The following is a 17,212-nucleotide window of genomic DNA, read 5'->3' on the forward strand; positions in this document are numbered from 1 at the left end:
GTTTTATGTGTACATTTGAAGAAATCTAAACACAGAACAAGTATTTCCGATGGCAGTTCAGCTCCTGGACTGAAATATACTGCAAAAATACACACCTGATTTCAAAGACTTAGTCCAACACAACAAAAAAGTAAAACATTTCATTAAATTTTTATTGATTACATGTAAAATGATAATATTTTTTATATGCTGGGTAAAATAACATATACTGCTACAATTCATTTCACCTTTCTCTTTATGGTCGTAAATGTGGTAGTAGATTTGGGATTACACATTACCGGGACAGGCAGCGCTGAACCATGAATTCTCCCACTCGGCTCCCCTTCCTTTCTCATTTATTACCGGGAATCCAAGTGGTCCTAAACCCTTCTTTTCGTTGGTGGTTTCCTAACCTCGGTCAGCTTTTCATCTCCGTCGTAGGAGATCACACTACCTATTTGCTCCAGTCTCTCCCACGGGAGTAGTTTTGAGATTCTGAAGGGTAAGAACCAGGCGACTTTACAAGAAGGATCCTGCAATTCCAGATGCCGGCCGCCAGAGGGAGCCGTGCTGCTGCTTTGGTTGCCGAGCAACTCGTGGCTCGGAAGCAGTTCCCTGCCCCGCCCCGCGGTGACCCTGCGCAGAACGACATCCGGCGGGGCGGGCGCGGGCCGCGGCAAGCCGGCCTCGGAGGCAGCGGCGGCGGCAGCACGATGACCACGCTCCGGGCTTTCACGTGCGACGACCTGTTCCGCTTCAACAACATGTGAGTGAGGCCCCCAGGCCCGACGCTGGTGGCTGCATTCCCCCTCGCCCACGGCCCTCGGGAGCCACTCCCCTTGGCCGCCATTGCCGCCTCCTTAGGAGCCGCGGGGTCAGAGCCGGGGCGGGGACAGACGTGCGGAGCTGTCTGCTGACCTTGGCGGAGACACTGAGACTTCATCCCACATCCCTGCGCGCTCGTTGGGGCCGGGGCAGCGCGCGCTCATCCTGTAGCGATGGCCGTTCCGACGCACCGGGGCGAGTGGTCGGAGGTGGGGGAGCGGCCTGGGCGCAGCTCTGGTTCCGCCGCCTGCGGCCGGCGTTCGGCCTCCGACTCGGCTTCGTCCTTCTGTGCAGCGGACAGCACAGAACACTGGCCGCGGAGGGCGTTGCGAGGGCAACAGCTAAGTTTTATGGGAATTATGGACGTTGTGCAGCCAGCCTGGTGATGGTCAGTCTGTATCCGAGGGAAGCCTTGTGATGGTGGCACCCACCGCCGCCGTTCCTTTCTCCGTCCGGGTTGTTTTTGTGTCTTTTGTTATTGAAGCGGCGCATGGAGCCTGGAAAACTTTTGTGTTGTGAGGATTCGGCGCATTGGGCGGATGCTGGTGGAGGCTCCACCGTGTCTGCTTTGTTTTAGTCCGAGTGAAGTCAGGACCTGTGACTTGAAGGCACTTTTACTTTTTTCTAAGAAAAGATTTTGTTGGGGAAGTTTCTGAACATTTAAAAAGTTCACAGAGATTCAGCTGGATTCTACAGTTAACATTTTGTTATGTTGACTTTTTCACATATCTGGCTGTCCACCCACCCACCTACCAGTCCTAGACCCACTTTATTTTTTTTTTTTTAATGTTTTATTTATCTTTGAGAGAGAGATAGAGACATCATGAGCAGGGGAGGGTCAGAGAGAGGGAGACACAGAATCTGGAGCAGGCTCCAGCCTCTGAGCTAGCTGTCAGCACAGAGTCCGAGGCGAGGCTCGAACCTACGAGCAGTGAGATCATGACCTGAGCCGAAGTCAGATGCTTAACCAACTGAGCCACCCAGGCGTCCCTAGACCCACTTTAAAGACAGCTGGGTGGGTCAGATTCAAGTGTCGAGAAGGAAAGAAGTTGAGAGGAGTTGGCTAGAAACCTTTCGGAGTGGGAGTGAGCCTTGAAGGATGGATAAAATGTTGGCATTGATGAGGAAGTTCTGGAGAAGGATGCAGGTGTGAAGGTGAGAAAGCTTGGCGTGGGGCCAGACGACTGGAGACAAGTGTGACTGTGGTGGTGGGTTTCTCCAGCTGAGCCGTCACAGGACTAGTGAAACTGGTCTTCTGTTCTGTGGCTGAAGCGTTCAAACTTGGGAAGAATTTTCTAAGCCTCTCCCAGTCAAAGCAGTGTAATTTAGGTGGCTTGTTTTGAGCTCCTACTGTGCCTGATGGGCACTGGCACTTGTAATAACCCATGCAGTTCTCACAGTTCTCTGAAGATGGCGATCTCAGTATCCCCACTTTTTGTAGGAGTCAGCTAAGGTACTGAGAGTTCAAATCAGTTGCCCCAGATGGTAGAGCCCTGTGGATGGTAGAGCCTGTGGTGGGAGTTGCCCCAGATGGTAGAGCCCTTTGGTGGGTGAAGCAAAGGATCTAATCCAAGAGATTGGCTGTAGAACAGTGGTTCTTTCAGAGTGGTCCCTGACCGCCAGAGAACCCTTTGGAAATGCACATCCTCAGCTGTTTAAGGACCAGTTCTCTGGCACCCCAGCTCTTCACCACAGCGCTGTGTGGAACATGAGGTGATTAGAGGAGGTATAGCTGGCAGGTAGGCCACTTAGGATGTCTTGGCGAGGGCCCAGACATGGTGACTTGACAGAGGTTTGGGTTTGGGAGGTGCAGCCTGGGAGGGGACCATGTGCCTTGAAGCTTCAAGAGTATATAGGGCAAAACCTTGTTTTAACTGTGGATCTAGGAAGGCTCAACCCTTTTATATGAAAATGAATCAAGAAGAAAAAATAAGCATGAATACTTATAATAAAAGTTAAGATTTCAGAGAATTGTCTAGCTTGTGAAGGCCTCTTCAGAATATGCCATTGGGAGCTCTTCCTGTTTCCTCCAGCTTCACACCTGGATTAGAGCACTGTCAGAGAACACGGAGAATCACTGGATGAGGGTGAAGCAGTAGGAAGTGAAGGTTAGAAACACTGCAGTTAATTTAACAAGTGTTTTACTTATTTTTGGATAAATGTTTTCATGCCTGATGTGCATCAGTACTAGAGACACAGCTATGAACAAAGCAAAAAAATGTTATATTTATGGAATTTACATTTTTGAGGGGGAAAAAAGAAAGTACAACATGTAGAACTTAGTATTCAGTATAAAGAAAAACATGAAAACAGGGAAGGGAAATAGGGAGTGAGTGGGGATTCAATTTTAGGTAGTAGTGTGTAGGGAAAGGTGGCCCTGCCTGAAGACCTGGGGGAGATGAGGGAGTGAGTCCTGAGGATATTGGGGGCAGGAGAACTTCTAGGCAGAGAGAGTAGTAAGCACCCGGGTACCTGTTTCTGACTGTAGGAGGCAGCCAGTGCGGCTGGAGCAGAGTGCTTAAGGAGGTGAGGTCAGGGTCACAGGGCTGGAGCTTGGAGAGGCTCTCCTGGGAGTTGGGCTCCTCTGCTAAGTGTATTGAGATACCTAGGTGGGGAAGTCTGGGCTAAACATAGAAATTTGGGGGCCCAACTTTATGTAGATGGTATTAAAACCAGTAGGCTAGAGATGCCTGACTGGCTCAGTGGGAAGAGCCTGTGACTCTTGATGTTGGGGTTGTGAGTTCAAGCCCCATGCTGGGTGTAGGGGTTACTTAAATAAATATACATTAAGCAGAAAACAAAAATTGAGAGGCTAGTTGACATCAGTGGTGGAATGAGTGTGGAGAGGAAAAAAGAGGCTCCAGGACGGTCCCTAGATATCAGGTGTTGAAGGAGACCTAGTATCCCAGGAGGTGGGAGGAGAAGGTGACAGTGGGTCTGAGAAGCGGAGCGAGGAGAGCATTTCAGGTGGAGGGAGTGGGGAACCATGAAAAGAGTTGCTGATGGCGAAGTGTGCAGCCTGTGTGTATGTTTGTTTACCCCAGGAGAGGAGAACTGTGGGAGCAGGAGGCTGGGCAGTGAGGGGAGGATCTGCTCCCCAGAGCTCCAGGCGTGGTCGCAGCACAGCATGTAGACAGGGGCACAGATACTTGTGGGTGTGGGTGGGTGGCTTTGGTGGTGGGGTCTTGGTGAAGCTTGCTTCCTGCGGTTGTATATTCTCTGTGTGACTCAGGAAGCAGCCGAGATTGAGAAGGGTGGCCTTGGACAGTTGAGGCAGGATGAGAGGCTTATAAAGTAGTCGTTGAGAGGTGTGGGAGAGTGTATTCCCACACTGTGGCGTAGTGATCAGCTGTGGCTGGGGCTCTTCAAGCTTCTGCAAGGTCAGAGTGGTTTTCAGGATAGCACCAAGAAGGGTTTTTTGCCTTTTTCATTCTCTCACAAGTGCACGGTGGAGCTTCCAGTTGTGTGACTTGCAGTAGCAAGCATTACAGACGCAGATGTGAGAATCCAGCTGTCTTCTCTTATGCCAGACATTAAGATCTGTAAAATTGTTAAAACCATGCCGTTCTTGTTGCTAATTTTGTGCTTAAAAAAAAACTTTTTTCTAATGTTTATTTTTGAGAGAAAGAGACAGCATGAATGGGGGAGGGGCAGAGAGAGAGGGAGACACAGAATCCAAAGCAGCCTCCAGGCTCCCAGCACAGAGTCTGACGTGGGGCTCAAACTCCCAAACCACGAGATCATGACCTGACTGGAGTCAGATACTTAACCAACTAAGCCACCTAGGCGCATCTAAACTTTTGTTCTTGAAGTAGAGTAACTTTTTGGTTAAAAAAAAAAAAAAAGATTTTATTAACATGTAATTGATTTATTATTTTAAAATGAATATTTAAAAATTTAAATATGAATAGATATAATCCACATACACAGAAGTCCTTTGGGCCTTTGGGGTCCTCATTAACTTTTGAGTGTCCATGGATTCTGAAACCAAAAAGCTTGAGAACTGCTGGCCTAGAGAAGTGCATTGGTAAGGGGCCCAGGAAAGAATCTGACTGGGTATACGAGAGGTAAATTTGCAGGTGGCTGGTTTTGAGCCTGGCAAAATACTGGTTCCGTTTACTGAATAGGAAAGTGAGGGGCAGAGCTCTTTGTAGACAGACCATAGGTGTGTTTTAAGAACTGCTGATTTAGGAGTGTTGTGATCCATTATGCTAGTCTTGTTGGGCTCCAGTTCCATTAACGATTTATTTTTTGATCAGATGTATTAAATATAAAGTAATTTTAAGGAAAACAGTTAAATGAAAATGTGTAGGTATCTTTATAGTGGCTGTGATGGCTCAGTTTGGTCTTTAGGTAACCGCTTACATCATCCTTACCCCTAAATCTGATTTTAAAGTTGTGGATTTGGCATGTTTTGTTTTCCTTGTGCATGTTTTCAGTTTCAGTGGCTTATTTAAACTGGTTTTGTCAACATTGCTTACTATTAACATTTCTTTTGTTTCTTTCAGTAACTTGGATCCACTTACAGAAACTGTATCCTTTTCTTTAAAAAAAGTTAAATGAAGGCCTATTAGGAGTAAGGAACATGGAGGAACAACGGGAAAAATAGATTTGGGTACAAAAGAACTTCAAGCTTGTAGTCCAGGAAACAAGCAGTTTTGAAAGCACTTAAAAAACCAAACGAACGGGGAACGAGAGTTGTCTTAAATCCGCCTGACCAGCTGCTAATATAACGACGTCATAAATCTATAGCAGTGCAGCAACCCTGCCTGCCTTGCCCGTAGATAGTAAGTATGGCTCCACGCAGCAGGAAGCAGTGACTTCAGCAAGATGGGTTATTACTCTCTGATGTGAATGAAGTCTGGAGGTGACAAGTGGTCTGTGGTGGTTTTGTGAAGTCACCAGTGACCCGGCTGTGCACTACTGTTACCACTCCCAAGGTGGCCTTGGCATTCCTGTCTCAGCTGCTGGAGCGAATGGCATCACGTCCATGTTCCTGGCAGGAGGGTAACCAGAGGGGAAGGTGAGAGTGACGAATACCTTTGGGAGGTAACTGCACAGGACTTCTGCATCCCCTTGACTAGAACTTGCTTCATGACACACTTACTAGCTATACCAGTCTGGGAATGAGCCCAGCTTTAAATGAGTGCTTGTGACTAAAGCAAAGAAAGGATTTAGAGTAATAATTAACAATATCTACCATGTTCCCCAATAGAAGAATGGGCAATTGTGTGAAGTTGCGGTGCTCTGGGTTATGTCGCATTAGCAGAAAAACCCCACATTCTCAGTGGCTTGAAACAAAGTTGGATTTCTGGCTTTTACTCCATGTCCACTGTAGGGTATATTAACTCATAATTTAACAAAAGAGGGCACAGTTCAGTCTCACCAGTCAAAAGACATGCAAATTAAAACCAAAATGAGATGCCATGTTTTATTTTGTTTTTTAAATCTCAGTCTTTTTTTTTTTTTTTTTAATGTTTATTCATTTTTGAGAGAGAGAGAGAGCACACAGGAGATAAGGGGCACAGACCAAGGTGGGACAGAGGATCTGAAGAGTGGGCTTTGCACTGACAGCAGCAAGCCTGATGTGGGGCTGGAACTCAAACTGTGAGATCATGCCCTGAGCCAAAGTCGGACGCTCAACCATCTGAGTCACCCAGGTGCCTCAAATGCCATGTTTTATCTATCAAATTATCAAGGATTTTAAAAAATGAGAAAACTCAATGCTGATGAGGATAAGAGGAACATTTTCATAAATTGCTAGTGACAGTATAAACTGCTACAGTCTTTCTGGAAGGCACTTTGGCAGTGTAATACGTATAGTAATCCATTTCCCAGAAGTTGAAAACAATAAGTAGAGTCCGTTATGTCAGGGATTGGCAAACTAAGGTGCATTGGCCAGATTTGGTCCCCTGCCTATTTTTATTTTTGTAAATAAAGTTTTATTGGACACAGCCATGCTGCATAATTTGCAACCTGTCTGTAGCTTTGTCCATGGCTTTCACAGTTTGAGTAGAAGCAACAGAGAACATATGGTCCATACAGCCTTGAATATTTAACTCTCTGTTCCGTGATGGAAAATGTTGGTTAAACCCTGAGTTATGTCATTACAAAAATATTTATTGCAGAATTATATTAAAAATTTGAAAAGATTTTTGAGAAACTGAAAATAACCCAGATGTCCTCTGCCAAGAGATAGGATGTTATATTGTTCACACAATGGAGTGCTCTACAGTTTTAAAAATTAACTATAGGTATAGGCGACAATAAAGCTACATATCAGAAACAAAGTTGAGTGAAAAAGCAAAAATATCAGGATTTTCAGTTTTATTTCAAAAATTAGGACCTTTTAAGGACCCCTCCAGGTGTGCCTGGGTGGCTCAGTCAGGGAAGTGTTTGACTCTGGATTTCTGCTCAGGTTAGGATTTCACTGTTCAGGAGATTGAGCCCTGTGTCAGACTGCATGCAATGCGGAGCCTGCTTGGGATTCTCTCTTTCCCACTTTCTCTGCTCCTCCCCTCCGTGCACTTTCTCTCAAAATAAATAAATAAACTTAAAAAAAAAATAAAGACCCTCTCCATGTTAAAAAAAAAAAAAGAATTTTGAATGACAGAAAAATTTCCACTGTATAGTAAGGTAAAGTATTAGGATGTGAATTAACTTATATGGTATGTGTCTAGTTACACTTAAAATTTACAGTAAAAGTCCTATAATCTAGGTGAGGCCATGTCTGAAAGTAATGTGCCAGGTCTTCATAATTGGTGAACCAGCATCTGGGCTCCTCCCTTAGCTGGAGGAGAGGCAGTTATGGTATGTCAGTGGTAGCATGGCAAGAAGACTTGCTGGCCTGCTGTGTTATGGGTTGTGTTACAAGAGTGCTGAAAATAACAGCTGTCCTTCAGAGAAGAGTTTGAAGAATATACTACCGAACGGATTTTAAAAATGTGTGATTTGTGGTGGCCCCTCGGAGAATTGCATCAGCAAGCTTACGCTAAGAAGAAATATAAGAATGAGCACATGTCAGTAAGGATGCCAGGGTTGAAGAGTTATGTAATGAGCAAATTCTTCAGGCATTCACTCTTAGGTCAGCTTTTATTTGTAGTACCAGAAACAGAGAATTTGAATCAGTGGAGGGGAGATACTACAGGGTAATTGTTAAGTTGACTCTTGAAGTAATTAACTTTTATATTTTACTTTTTAAAACTTTTTTTTTTTTAGAGAAAGCTGAGGGGCCACTTTATTTATTTATTTTATTTCTAGGAGAGAGAGAGAGAGAGAGAGAGAGACAGCATGAGCAGGGGAGGGTCAGAGAGAGAGGGAGTCACAGACTGAAACAGGCTCCAGGCTCTGAGCTGGCAGTCAGCACAGAGCCTGATGCGGGGCTCGAACCCACAAACCGCGAGATCATGACCTAAGTGAAAGTTGGACACTTAATCAACTAAGCCACCCAGGTGCCCCTTAAAACATTTTTAACGTTTATTTATTATTGACAGAGACAGAGCATGAGCATGGGAGGGGCAGAGAGAGGGAGACACAGAATCTGAAGCAGGCTCCAGGCTCTGAGCTGTCAGCACAGAGCCTGGTGCAGGGCTTAAACTCACAAACCGCAAGATCATGACCTGAGCTGAAGTCGGACGCTTAACCGATTGAGCCACCCAGGCACCCCGAGAAATAATTAACTTTTAAAGTTATTTTCATAGTCACACAACTGAAGCTAAAGTAGGAACTAGTCCTTAATTTTCTAGTGCAGTTATGGAAAAGTAAATGTATTGAGCATCTACTTTGTGCCAAGCACCAGGGATGGAATGAACATGACATTCATATTTGAAAAGGAGAGAGATAGTAACAAATACCAGGTGATGTAAGTGCTGTGCAGAGATTTAGATACAGTCTGATCAGTATGGACACAGAAGAACTTGGAGTCCAGGTTCTCTGCTGTGTACTAGATGGTGTAGTCTCCATTCACATTTGAAGTTATATATTCAGTCAATTTTATTATGAGTTATTAATGCTAACCTAAATATTTTATGTACTGACATGGTTATAAAAATTATACATATATAGAGCTAGGGATAAAGTAACAATGTACTTTTTAAAGGACACTTTCTTTACAATATTCCTTTTATGAAGAACTTTTTACTATCAGTTACTTTCTACATTCCTTAACAAGACTCTAGTATGGGATTCCTTTTTATTTACAGTACCTCGCCCACTGGCCAGAGTATTTCATTGTTGCAGAGGCACCTGGTGGAGAGTTAATGGGTTATAGTAAGTATAATACCAGCCACTAGAACATTTTTAGGTAGGAAGTTGAGATTTTAATATAGCTTTCAACTTAGATGGATTGCAGAATTGGAAGTATAATTATGATGCTTGTAATTTTATTTTTCAACCCTCTGACAGCTTGCTGATGGCTTCTATGTTTGAGGCATTGTGCTAGATAGGCTCCAGGGGATATAGCAGTGAACCAGACAGACATGGTCTCAGGCTCTTTAGATCTTTCTGTTTATGTTACATTTCTGCGTGGTTTGTTTGGTACATAATATGGGGATGGTAGCACCTTTATTGGGTTAGTACCATTACTAGTCAAAATTTGAGCTGTCGATTATCTGTTGGTGTACACCTTAAAAATACATACTCTGGTTCTGTGTTCAATTAGTTGTGTTTTTAGTGTTTTCTTTTAAACCTTTTTCTAATTCTCATTTTACAACTAGATTCAACATTACATTTATAAATGAGATTCAGATAAAAGCACCAATAAACACTAGCTAGGTGACTTTAAGTGTTACCTAAAAACTAAAACTTTGTCATTAGTTTCCTTTATAATAATGTACCAATAGTCACTCTGTATTTTTGTGTAAATCCACGTGTTTAATTACTGAATGCAATCTTTGGTTTGCAGTTATGGGTAAAGCAGAAGGCTCTGTAGCTAGGGAAGAATGGCATGGACATGTCACAGCTCTCTCTGTCGCCCCAGAATTTCGACGCCTTGGTTTGGCTGCTAAACTTATGGAGTTATTAGAGGAGATTTCAGAACGGTGAGATCCTGCTTTTCAAGTAATAATTTATGAGCCCCATTTGGTTTTCTCATAGTGAACACTTATTTTTTCCAGTCAGGGTGAATATTGTGCTTTACAGTTTACAGGATTTTCATTTTCAGTTTCCAGTAGTCAAATACTCATATATTCATAGTAGTAGTACTGTCCTATTCTGCCATTGAGAAAGATTCAGGCAAAGTGAGTGACCGACCATAGGCTTATATGCTGGGCAATTGGTGCAAAGACTAGCCCTCAAGATTTTTTGGAGTGTTCTTGCCACTGTGGCATATATTCCCAAATTACGTTAACATCACTCTTGGCATCTTAGTGATTTTCTTCACAGTGCCTCGAAAGCCAAAAAATCCTCCAGTTTAGCTGTAAGCAGTTACGTCCTAACTGCCTAGTAGGTATTTATGGCCTAACAACCTAATAGCTATTTGGAAAACATAAACAAATTTAAAGAAAAAATATATTTATTTCATTGTTAAATAACTGTAGTTATCTACGGTCTTTTGAGTATTGCAGGACTTCTCATACCTTGGAAACCGATTCAACACAACCACCTGCATTCTTCTTTCATACTGATTTTCTTGTATTGGGCTCTTTTAATCATAGGAACTGCTAAAACCTGGCTTCATAAAGTACTTTATCATTAAAAGGAATGTAACACCATGTAATGATGCAATTGTGAGTTATATCAAACCAGTAGTTTAGCTTGCATGAATGGTTTGTCTGTGTTTTCCCCAAACATTTGATATATCCTACAGCACCTCTAAGAGTTTAGGCCACTTTAGAGCAGTTTGGGGACTGCCAGCCTTAGGGCTTTTTTTTTTTTTTTTTTTGAAAGACTCCTGCCAGCTCCCATTGTAAAAGAGAGAAAAAATATATGGATGAGTTTAATCAGTTGTCAAGCTGCCATTTACTTTTTTCTCTACACTAAATGCCTAGAAATATATAGGGAAATACAGGAAAGGGAATATTTGCTGAGAAAGGCTCTTGAGGCTTTCCACTTAATGGACTTAATAAAGGGAAGTTTAAAATTTTTTAATGTTTTATTTATTTCTGAGAGAGAGGCAGCATGAGCGGGGTTTGGGCGGGGGGGGGATCAGAGAGAGACAGACACAGAATTGGAAGCAGGCTCTGAGCTAGTTGTCAGCACAGAGCCCGACGTGGGGCTCAAGCCCACGAACCGTGAGATCATGACCTGAGCCAAAGTTGGACGCTTAGCTGACTGAGCCACCCAGGCACCCCATTATAAAGGGAAGTTTTAAAGGAATGCCCTGGGCCAAGATGGGGGCAAGAGGAGCTTGAGCTCATTCAGGAAGAGAGAGAATAGATAGCATTAGCTGAAAAATAAGTCCATTGTAGTCCTTAAGAATTTAAAGAATTTTCACTAGACTGAACAAGGAAGAGGAGAAAATTTTTAGTTTGCACACATTTGTTAATGGTGTTATCTTGTTGAAAGAAAGTATTTGTCATTATTGTATAGTGGACAAAGAGTTGAGAAATGGGTTCTAATTAGCTATCACTCTATGCATATGATTTAATGTTATTTATGGGGTAGAGTCTCTCAGAGTAGAAAACCACCAAGATTCCTTTTTCTCCAGTTTCTAAATCTTCATTAGTTTGGAATAGTTAAGATTTGTGTGTGTACCAAGCTGCATACAGACATACTTGTATTTTTAAATACATTAAAACAGAAACTATTTCCAAACCAAGACACAGACAAAAAATGTATTGATAAAAATCAGTGCAAAAGGAGAGAAAAAGGAGATTAAAGTGGTAAAACAAAAAGCATGAAATAAGATGGTAGCTATGAATCCAAATATAATCACTAAATACAACACTAAATGTTAATGGACTAATTACTTCAGTTAAAAGACAAAGACATTATGCTAAGTGAAGCCATTCACAGAAAGGCAAGTGCTGTGTGATTCCACTTATATGAATGAGATCTCTAATACAGGTAAATTCAGAGAATCAAAGAGTGAAATGGTGGTAGCAGGGGTGGGGGGGTACTAATCAGCAAGCATAAAATTGCAGTTAAAAAGGAATAATCTGTACAACATTTACCTATAATAAACAACGTATTGTACGTTTAAAATTTATTAAGAAAAACCTCATGTTAAAGTCTTCTTACAACAGTAAAACAAGGGGCGCCTGGGTGGCTTAGTTAGTTAAGCGTCTGACTTCGGCTCAGGTCATGATCTCACAGTTTGTGGGTTCAAGCCCCGCGTAGGGCTCTGTGCTGACAGCTGGCTCAGAACCTGGAGGTTGTTTTCAGATTCTGTATCTCCCTCTCTCTCTGACCCTCCCCTGCTCACGCTGTCTCTCTCTCTCTCTCTCAGAAATAAAACATTTAAAAAAAAAAAAACAGTAAAACAAAATAAAAAGACAAAGACTGTCAGAACTGTATTCTATTTATAGGAAATATATGTAAAGATTAAAGATACAGGGAGATTGAAAGAAATTTTTAAAATTATCACATAAAATTCTAACCAAAGACAGTTGGTATACTTCATTATTAACTATAGTCACATTACAGTTCAGTAATTAACAGAGAAAAAAGGGTCATTGTATATAGGTAAAAGATTTCATGTATCAGGAAGAAGTAATTACAAATTTTATGTACACAGTGACAAATCCAATTTTCTCATTTTTACTTTGATTAAAAAACAGAAATAAAAGAGAGCAAATCATTATTATGAAAGATTTGAAACATGCTTTCTGATAGAATGATTAGGCAGAAACTGGTTAAGGATATAAAAAAAAAAAAGCCAGCACTTTCTCTGGGCCAGATAGATATTTAGGGTTTACAGGCCAGCTATTTTTGTGTGTGTGTATTAAACACTCTTTCAAAATTTTAAAAACTTTTTAGTTTGAGAGCTGTTCCAAAATAGGTTGCAGGCAGACCCTCTTCCATAACAGATTATGATCAGTAGCTAAAAATCTTTACAGAAAGCTATGGTTTCTCTGGCAAATTTTACCAACTATTTAAGAAATAACAGCTATAAATTCACTTTTACACAAAAAGGAACATTTTTCAACTTTTTTTAAAGACTAGAATAATCTTAAAACCTGATAAATAGGAAGAAAATTTTGAAAAAAAATCACCCATTATAGATGCAAAAATCCCAGAAAAATCTTAGCAAAATGGATTCAGTAATTCATAAAAAAGGATGATATATCAGAGGACGGTTGTTTTTAACATGAAATCTGTAAATCTTTTGCATCATATTAATTAAAAGAGAACATTTGTTATCTCAGTAAATGCAGAAAACGCTTTGATAAAATCCAATTGATTAAAAACTGTTGGCAATATAAGAGGGGAGAACTTTCTTAACCTAAAAAAAGAGTATCTATCAAAAACCTATTGAATGCTTTCCCTTTGAAATTTGGGACAAGACAAGGAAGGATGCCTGTAGTCACTCCCTTTTCAGTAATTTACTGGAAATCCTAGACAAGCACAGTAGAGCAAGAAAAATAAGAGATATGAGAACTGAGAGGAAACAACTCTTATACATCTAAGACTGTACAGACAACCACAAGATGCTACAAATAAGTGTTTAGAGTAAAAGTTAAAGTTGTTGGATAGTCAGTATGAAATTCAATTTCATTTCTAAACAAACAGTAAAATTTAGGAAAAGATGCCAACTACAGTGGCATCAAAATACATTAAACCCTTTGAAAGAATCCAACAAAAGCTCCATAAGACGTCTCTGAAGTTTCTAACACATTACCAAGAGACAGTAAAGATGACCTAAGCGGAGAGATAACTACCTCTAGTAACATGGAAGGCTAATAAACTGGTATTGATCCAGAGCCAATGGAACAGCAATCAAAAATCTCAAGTCCTTTTTGGGAGACACGTTGATTCTGAAAGTTACAGGGAATGGAAGGAGACCAGATTGCTTGAACAACAGCAATAACAAAATTGGCAGGTTTGCCCCTCCAGATATCAAGCTGTAATGAGTAAGCTGTGTGTTAGTGCTGGAGTACTTGTTTAGACTAGTGTAACAGAACAGACAAACAGATGCAGGAATACATGGATTCTGACATACCTCAGAGGAGGCAACTGCAGATCAGGAGTGAAGGGGTACACTTCACTAAGATGGTGGCACAATTGGATAGCCACATGGGAAAACATTTCCCCAGATTATTACCTTATAACACACAAGTTGAGTCCAGATTTCTTGAAAACCTAGATCTGAAAAGCAAAACTCACAAGCCGTTTTACGATAATATAGGAGAGGACATCTGTGACTTCAGGGTAAAAAGAACTTCTTAAACCATAAAAAGGCTAACTGTAAAGGAGAGGTTCATATTGCAGCTTCGTTGAAGTAACTTTGTTCATCAAAAGATATATAAGGATAATAACAAGTCAAGCCTCAAATTGGGAAAAATTTTGCAGCAATCATTTATATGATGTCAACTATTCAGAATACATAGAGAACTACAGCTGGTGGGGAGAGAAAGAAAATGTGTGAAAGACCAGTAGGGATAGTACAGAATGAGAAGTCCAAATGGCCTACAAAAATACATTTAGCCTCATTAGTAATGAGAGATGCCAATTAAAACTACCCTGTGATACTTAAGAGATTTTCAAAAATAAAAGCGTCTGATAAACCAAGCCTTGGCAGTGTGGGAATGGAGTTTTACCCTCCTCTGGGAGTATAAGCAGATTGGAAAATGGGCATTAACTAAAGCAACTGAAGATGCCCCTATGAGCCAATGATCACACCCCTAGTTGTAGACCGTAGATACTGTACCATGAAACATACAACGAAAATACTGATAGCAGCATAGTTTGTAATAGTAGAAACCAGATTACTTGTGGGACCATGGGCAGACTGTAGTATCTCCATCTGTACAGTGGAATGCTAAACAAAGGGAAGATAAATAAGATCCAGCTACACCAAGGCTAACTCGCACATTATTGAGGCAAATCACCAAAGAATATATAAAGTATGATAACATTTATATAAAGTTCAAACTAGGAAAGACTATAGCAGGTAGTGAATCTACAGCAAAAACCCAGGAGCTAATGAGCACAAGAGTCAGGACCTCTGGGTAATAGGGGGTGGCTGTCACTGACGGAGCGACCAGAGGGCTTCATGGCTGCCAGTGTCAGGCAGCCAGTGTCCTGTACTTGGACTTGGGCCATGGTCACATGGGTGCTTGTTGTATTCAGTATCTTTAATTTGCACATATGGGTGAAAGTATTGTATCACTCGTTGATAAAATGAGCATGGGAATCACTATGATATAAAATACACAGTAATTTAAAGATAATTGTGGTTTAAAAATGCTTTTCAAGTTTGTATTTCAAGAAAATCTAGGGTTTAAAATGTTAGTATGCAAACAAAGTTAACTCTTGGTCCTGAAAACAACTGTCATAAATCCTTAGAAATAAAAATTGGTATGAGGGAATCAGCTGCAAGGTTCTGTTACTACCCTTCAGAACAGCAAACTGAAAACAAGTATTGCTTTTAAAAATATGTATTTTCTGGGGCGCCTGGGTGGCTTAGTCGGTTAAGCGTCCGACTTTCGCTTAGGTCATGATCTCGCAGTTCGTGGGTTCGAGCCCCGCGTCGGGCTCTGTGCTGACTGCCAGCTCGGAGCCTGGAGCCTGTTTCAGTCTGTGACTCCCTCTCTCTCTGACCCTCCCCTGCTCACACTGTCTCTCTCTCTCCTAGAAATAAATAAAACATTAAAAAAATTTAAAAAAAAAAAATATGTATTTTCTACAATTTCTCACATTCTAACATTTTCCTGGCTTTTTTTTTGTTTGTTTGTGATTAAAGAAAGGGTGGATTCTTTGTTGATCTCTTTGTAAGAGTATCTAACCAGGTTGCAGTCAACATGTACAAGCAGCTGGGCTACAGCGTGTACAGGACAGTCATAGAGTACTACTCCGCCAGCAATGGGGAGCCTGATGAGGACGCTTACGGTGAGCTCCCTTCCATGGCAGTATCCCCAGGAAGCCACCAGAACATTTACAGTCATTCTACAGACGGAAATACTTACTTTAATAAACTGAAAAGAATATTTGTTGAACTTAATATTTTAAATTTGAGCTCCCATATTTAAATCTCCATTAACCTGCCATTATGAACCTATCACTGGTTAGCTTATATTAACTAACCATTGATTAATTACAATCAGTTGTTTTATTATGTTACAGGGGTGTTAATTTCACTCATTCTCACAAAAGACCATTTGTATGAAGAGCTGAGTATTTGTGACTGGGAGTCTTATTTAAATACATTTCTCTCAGGGTCTAGGGGACAGACCTTTTATGGGAACCTTAAATGTTCACTTCAAATTTGATATATGTGATATTTGGGTACTTACATTAAATTTTGTTTCCTAACAGATATGAGGAAAGCACTTTCCAGAGACACTGAGAAGAAATCCATCATACCATTACCTCATCCTGTGAGGCCTGAAGACATTGAATAACCATGGGCAGTGGTTCTTAGGCTGATGCTCCAGATATTTTATGGACAATATTATTTTCATTGGATGATCCTGGAGCTCTATTAGGAGAAAAGTAATTATTTAGGTCTTGCTGATTCCAAGAAAATACAGGTTGTAAATTTGAGAATTCTCAGTTAGCCATATCATACCTATTAAAGCTGTTCACTGTAGTAAAACTCAATGAAAAGGGCAGCTAGGTCAGATGGAAACATTTCACTATTTTGGTTCCTAATATTCACTTTTGGTTAAGGGAAAAACTTGCTCCAGGCTCCTCCTAAATTCTGTGCCTGAGAACCACTGCTGTATATATATTTCTTATTTTATATTTTCTGTTAATTGAAGCTTCAAAAGCATATATGAAATGTATAAATATAAAATGTATAATAAAATGCATTGTTGACTCAATGAAGGTGTTCTGGAAACTTACTGGTCATTTACAAAATTAAATCAGGATTGAGAAAGGCCATCATTTAGGATGGAGGTTTCTCTTGTTAGACCTCCCTATAAAGCATTTTTAAAATGCAAATGTAAAACAGTCCCTGCTCAGCATACTTAGGCATCCTTCTTATTGCATAGTAAATTCTTCCCAGATACTTGTTCTTGGAGTGTTAGCCCCACATCTTTTGTCAGGGTAAGAGAAATGAACCTTTTATGTTCTCCCATGAGAAGGTAACTTTCCTTCATGCATGGCACTAACCAGAAAGTGGTATTATGAGCTGATATTGGGAACATGACCAAGTTTTGCTCTTATGCATTTATGCAGCATAAACAGGACAGAGAATTGTAGGAAGACTGATTAGTCACTTATATTAGCATTTTGACCTGCTTTCATTTTACCCTTTGGCTCTGCACTTAGGGAAAGGGTATTAAAATCACCAGTGTTCCTCCTC

The 17,212-nt window shown here is 41.0% G+C and overlaps 1 protein-coding gene across 2 annotated transcripts; it reads left to right on the top strand.

Annotated features, from left to right (window-relative positions):
* The first annotated feature begins 607 nt into the window (after positions 1 to 607).
* On the top strand, positions 608 to 16,731 carry NAA20 (N-alpha-acetyltransferase 20, NatB catalytic subunit). Of its 2 annotated transcripts, XM_039216619.1 has the most exons (6): positions 608 to 745; positions 5,313 to 5,337; positions 8,982 to 9,072; positions 9,707 to 9,842; positions 15,647 to 15,792; positions 16,219 to 16,731. In XM_039216619.1, the coding sequence occupies exons 1-6, from the start codon at positions 693 to 695 to the stop codon at positions 16,302 to 16,304; spliced, it is 537 nt and encodes a 178-aa protein (XP_039072550.1). In that variant the 5' UTR covers positions 608 to 692; the 3' UTR covers positions 16,305 to 16,731. The 2 variants fall into 2 exon arrangements, with proteins under 2 accessions (XP_039072550.1, XP_039072551.1); XM_039216620.1 differs by lacking the exons at positions 608 to 745; positions 5,313 to 5,337 and adding an exon at positions 829 to 1,013 and having other exon boundaries at positions 9,006 to 9,072.
* The last annotated feature ends 481 nt before the right edge of the window (positions 16,732 to 17,212 follow it).

The sequence above is a fragment of the Hyaena hyaena genome, unplaced genomic scaffold (genome assembly GCF_003009895.1).
Source record: "Hyaena hyaena isolate Hyena2069 unplaced genomic scaffold, ASM300989v1 scaffold_643, whole genome shotgun sequence".
Taxonomy (NCBI): Eukaryota; Metazoa; Chordata; class Mammalia; order Carnivora; family Hyaenidae; genus Hyaena; species Hyaena hyaena.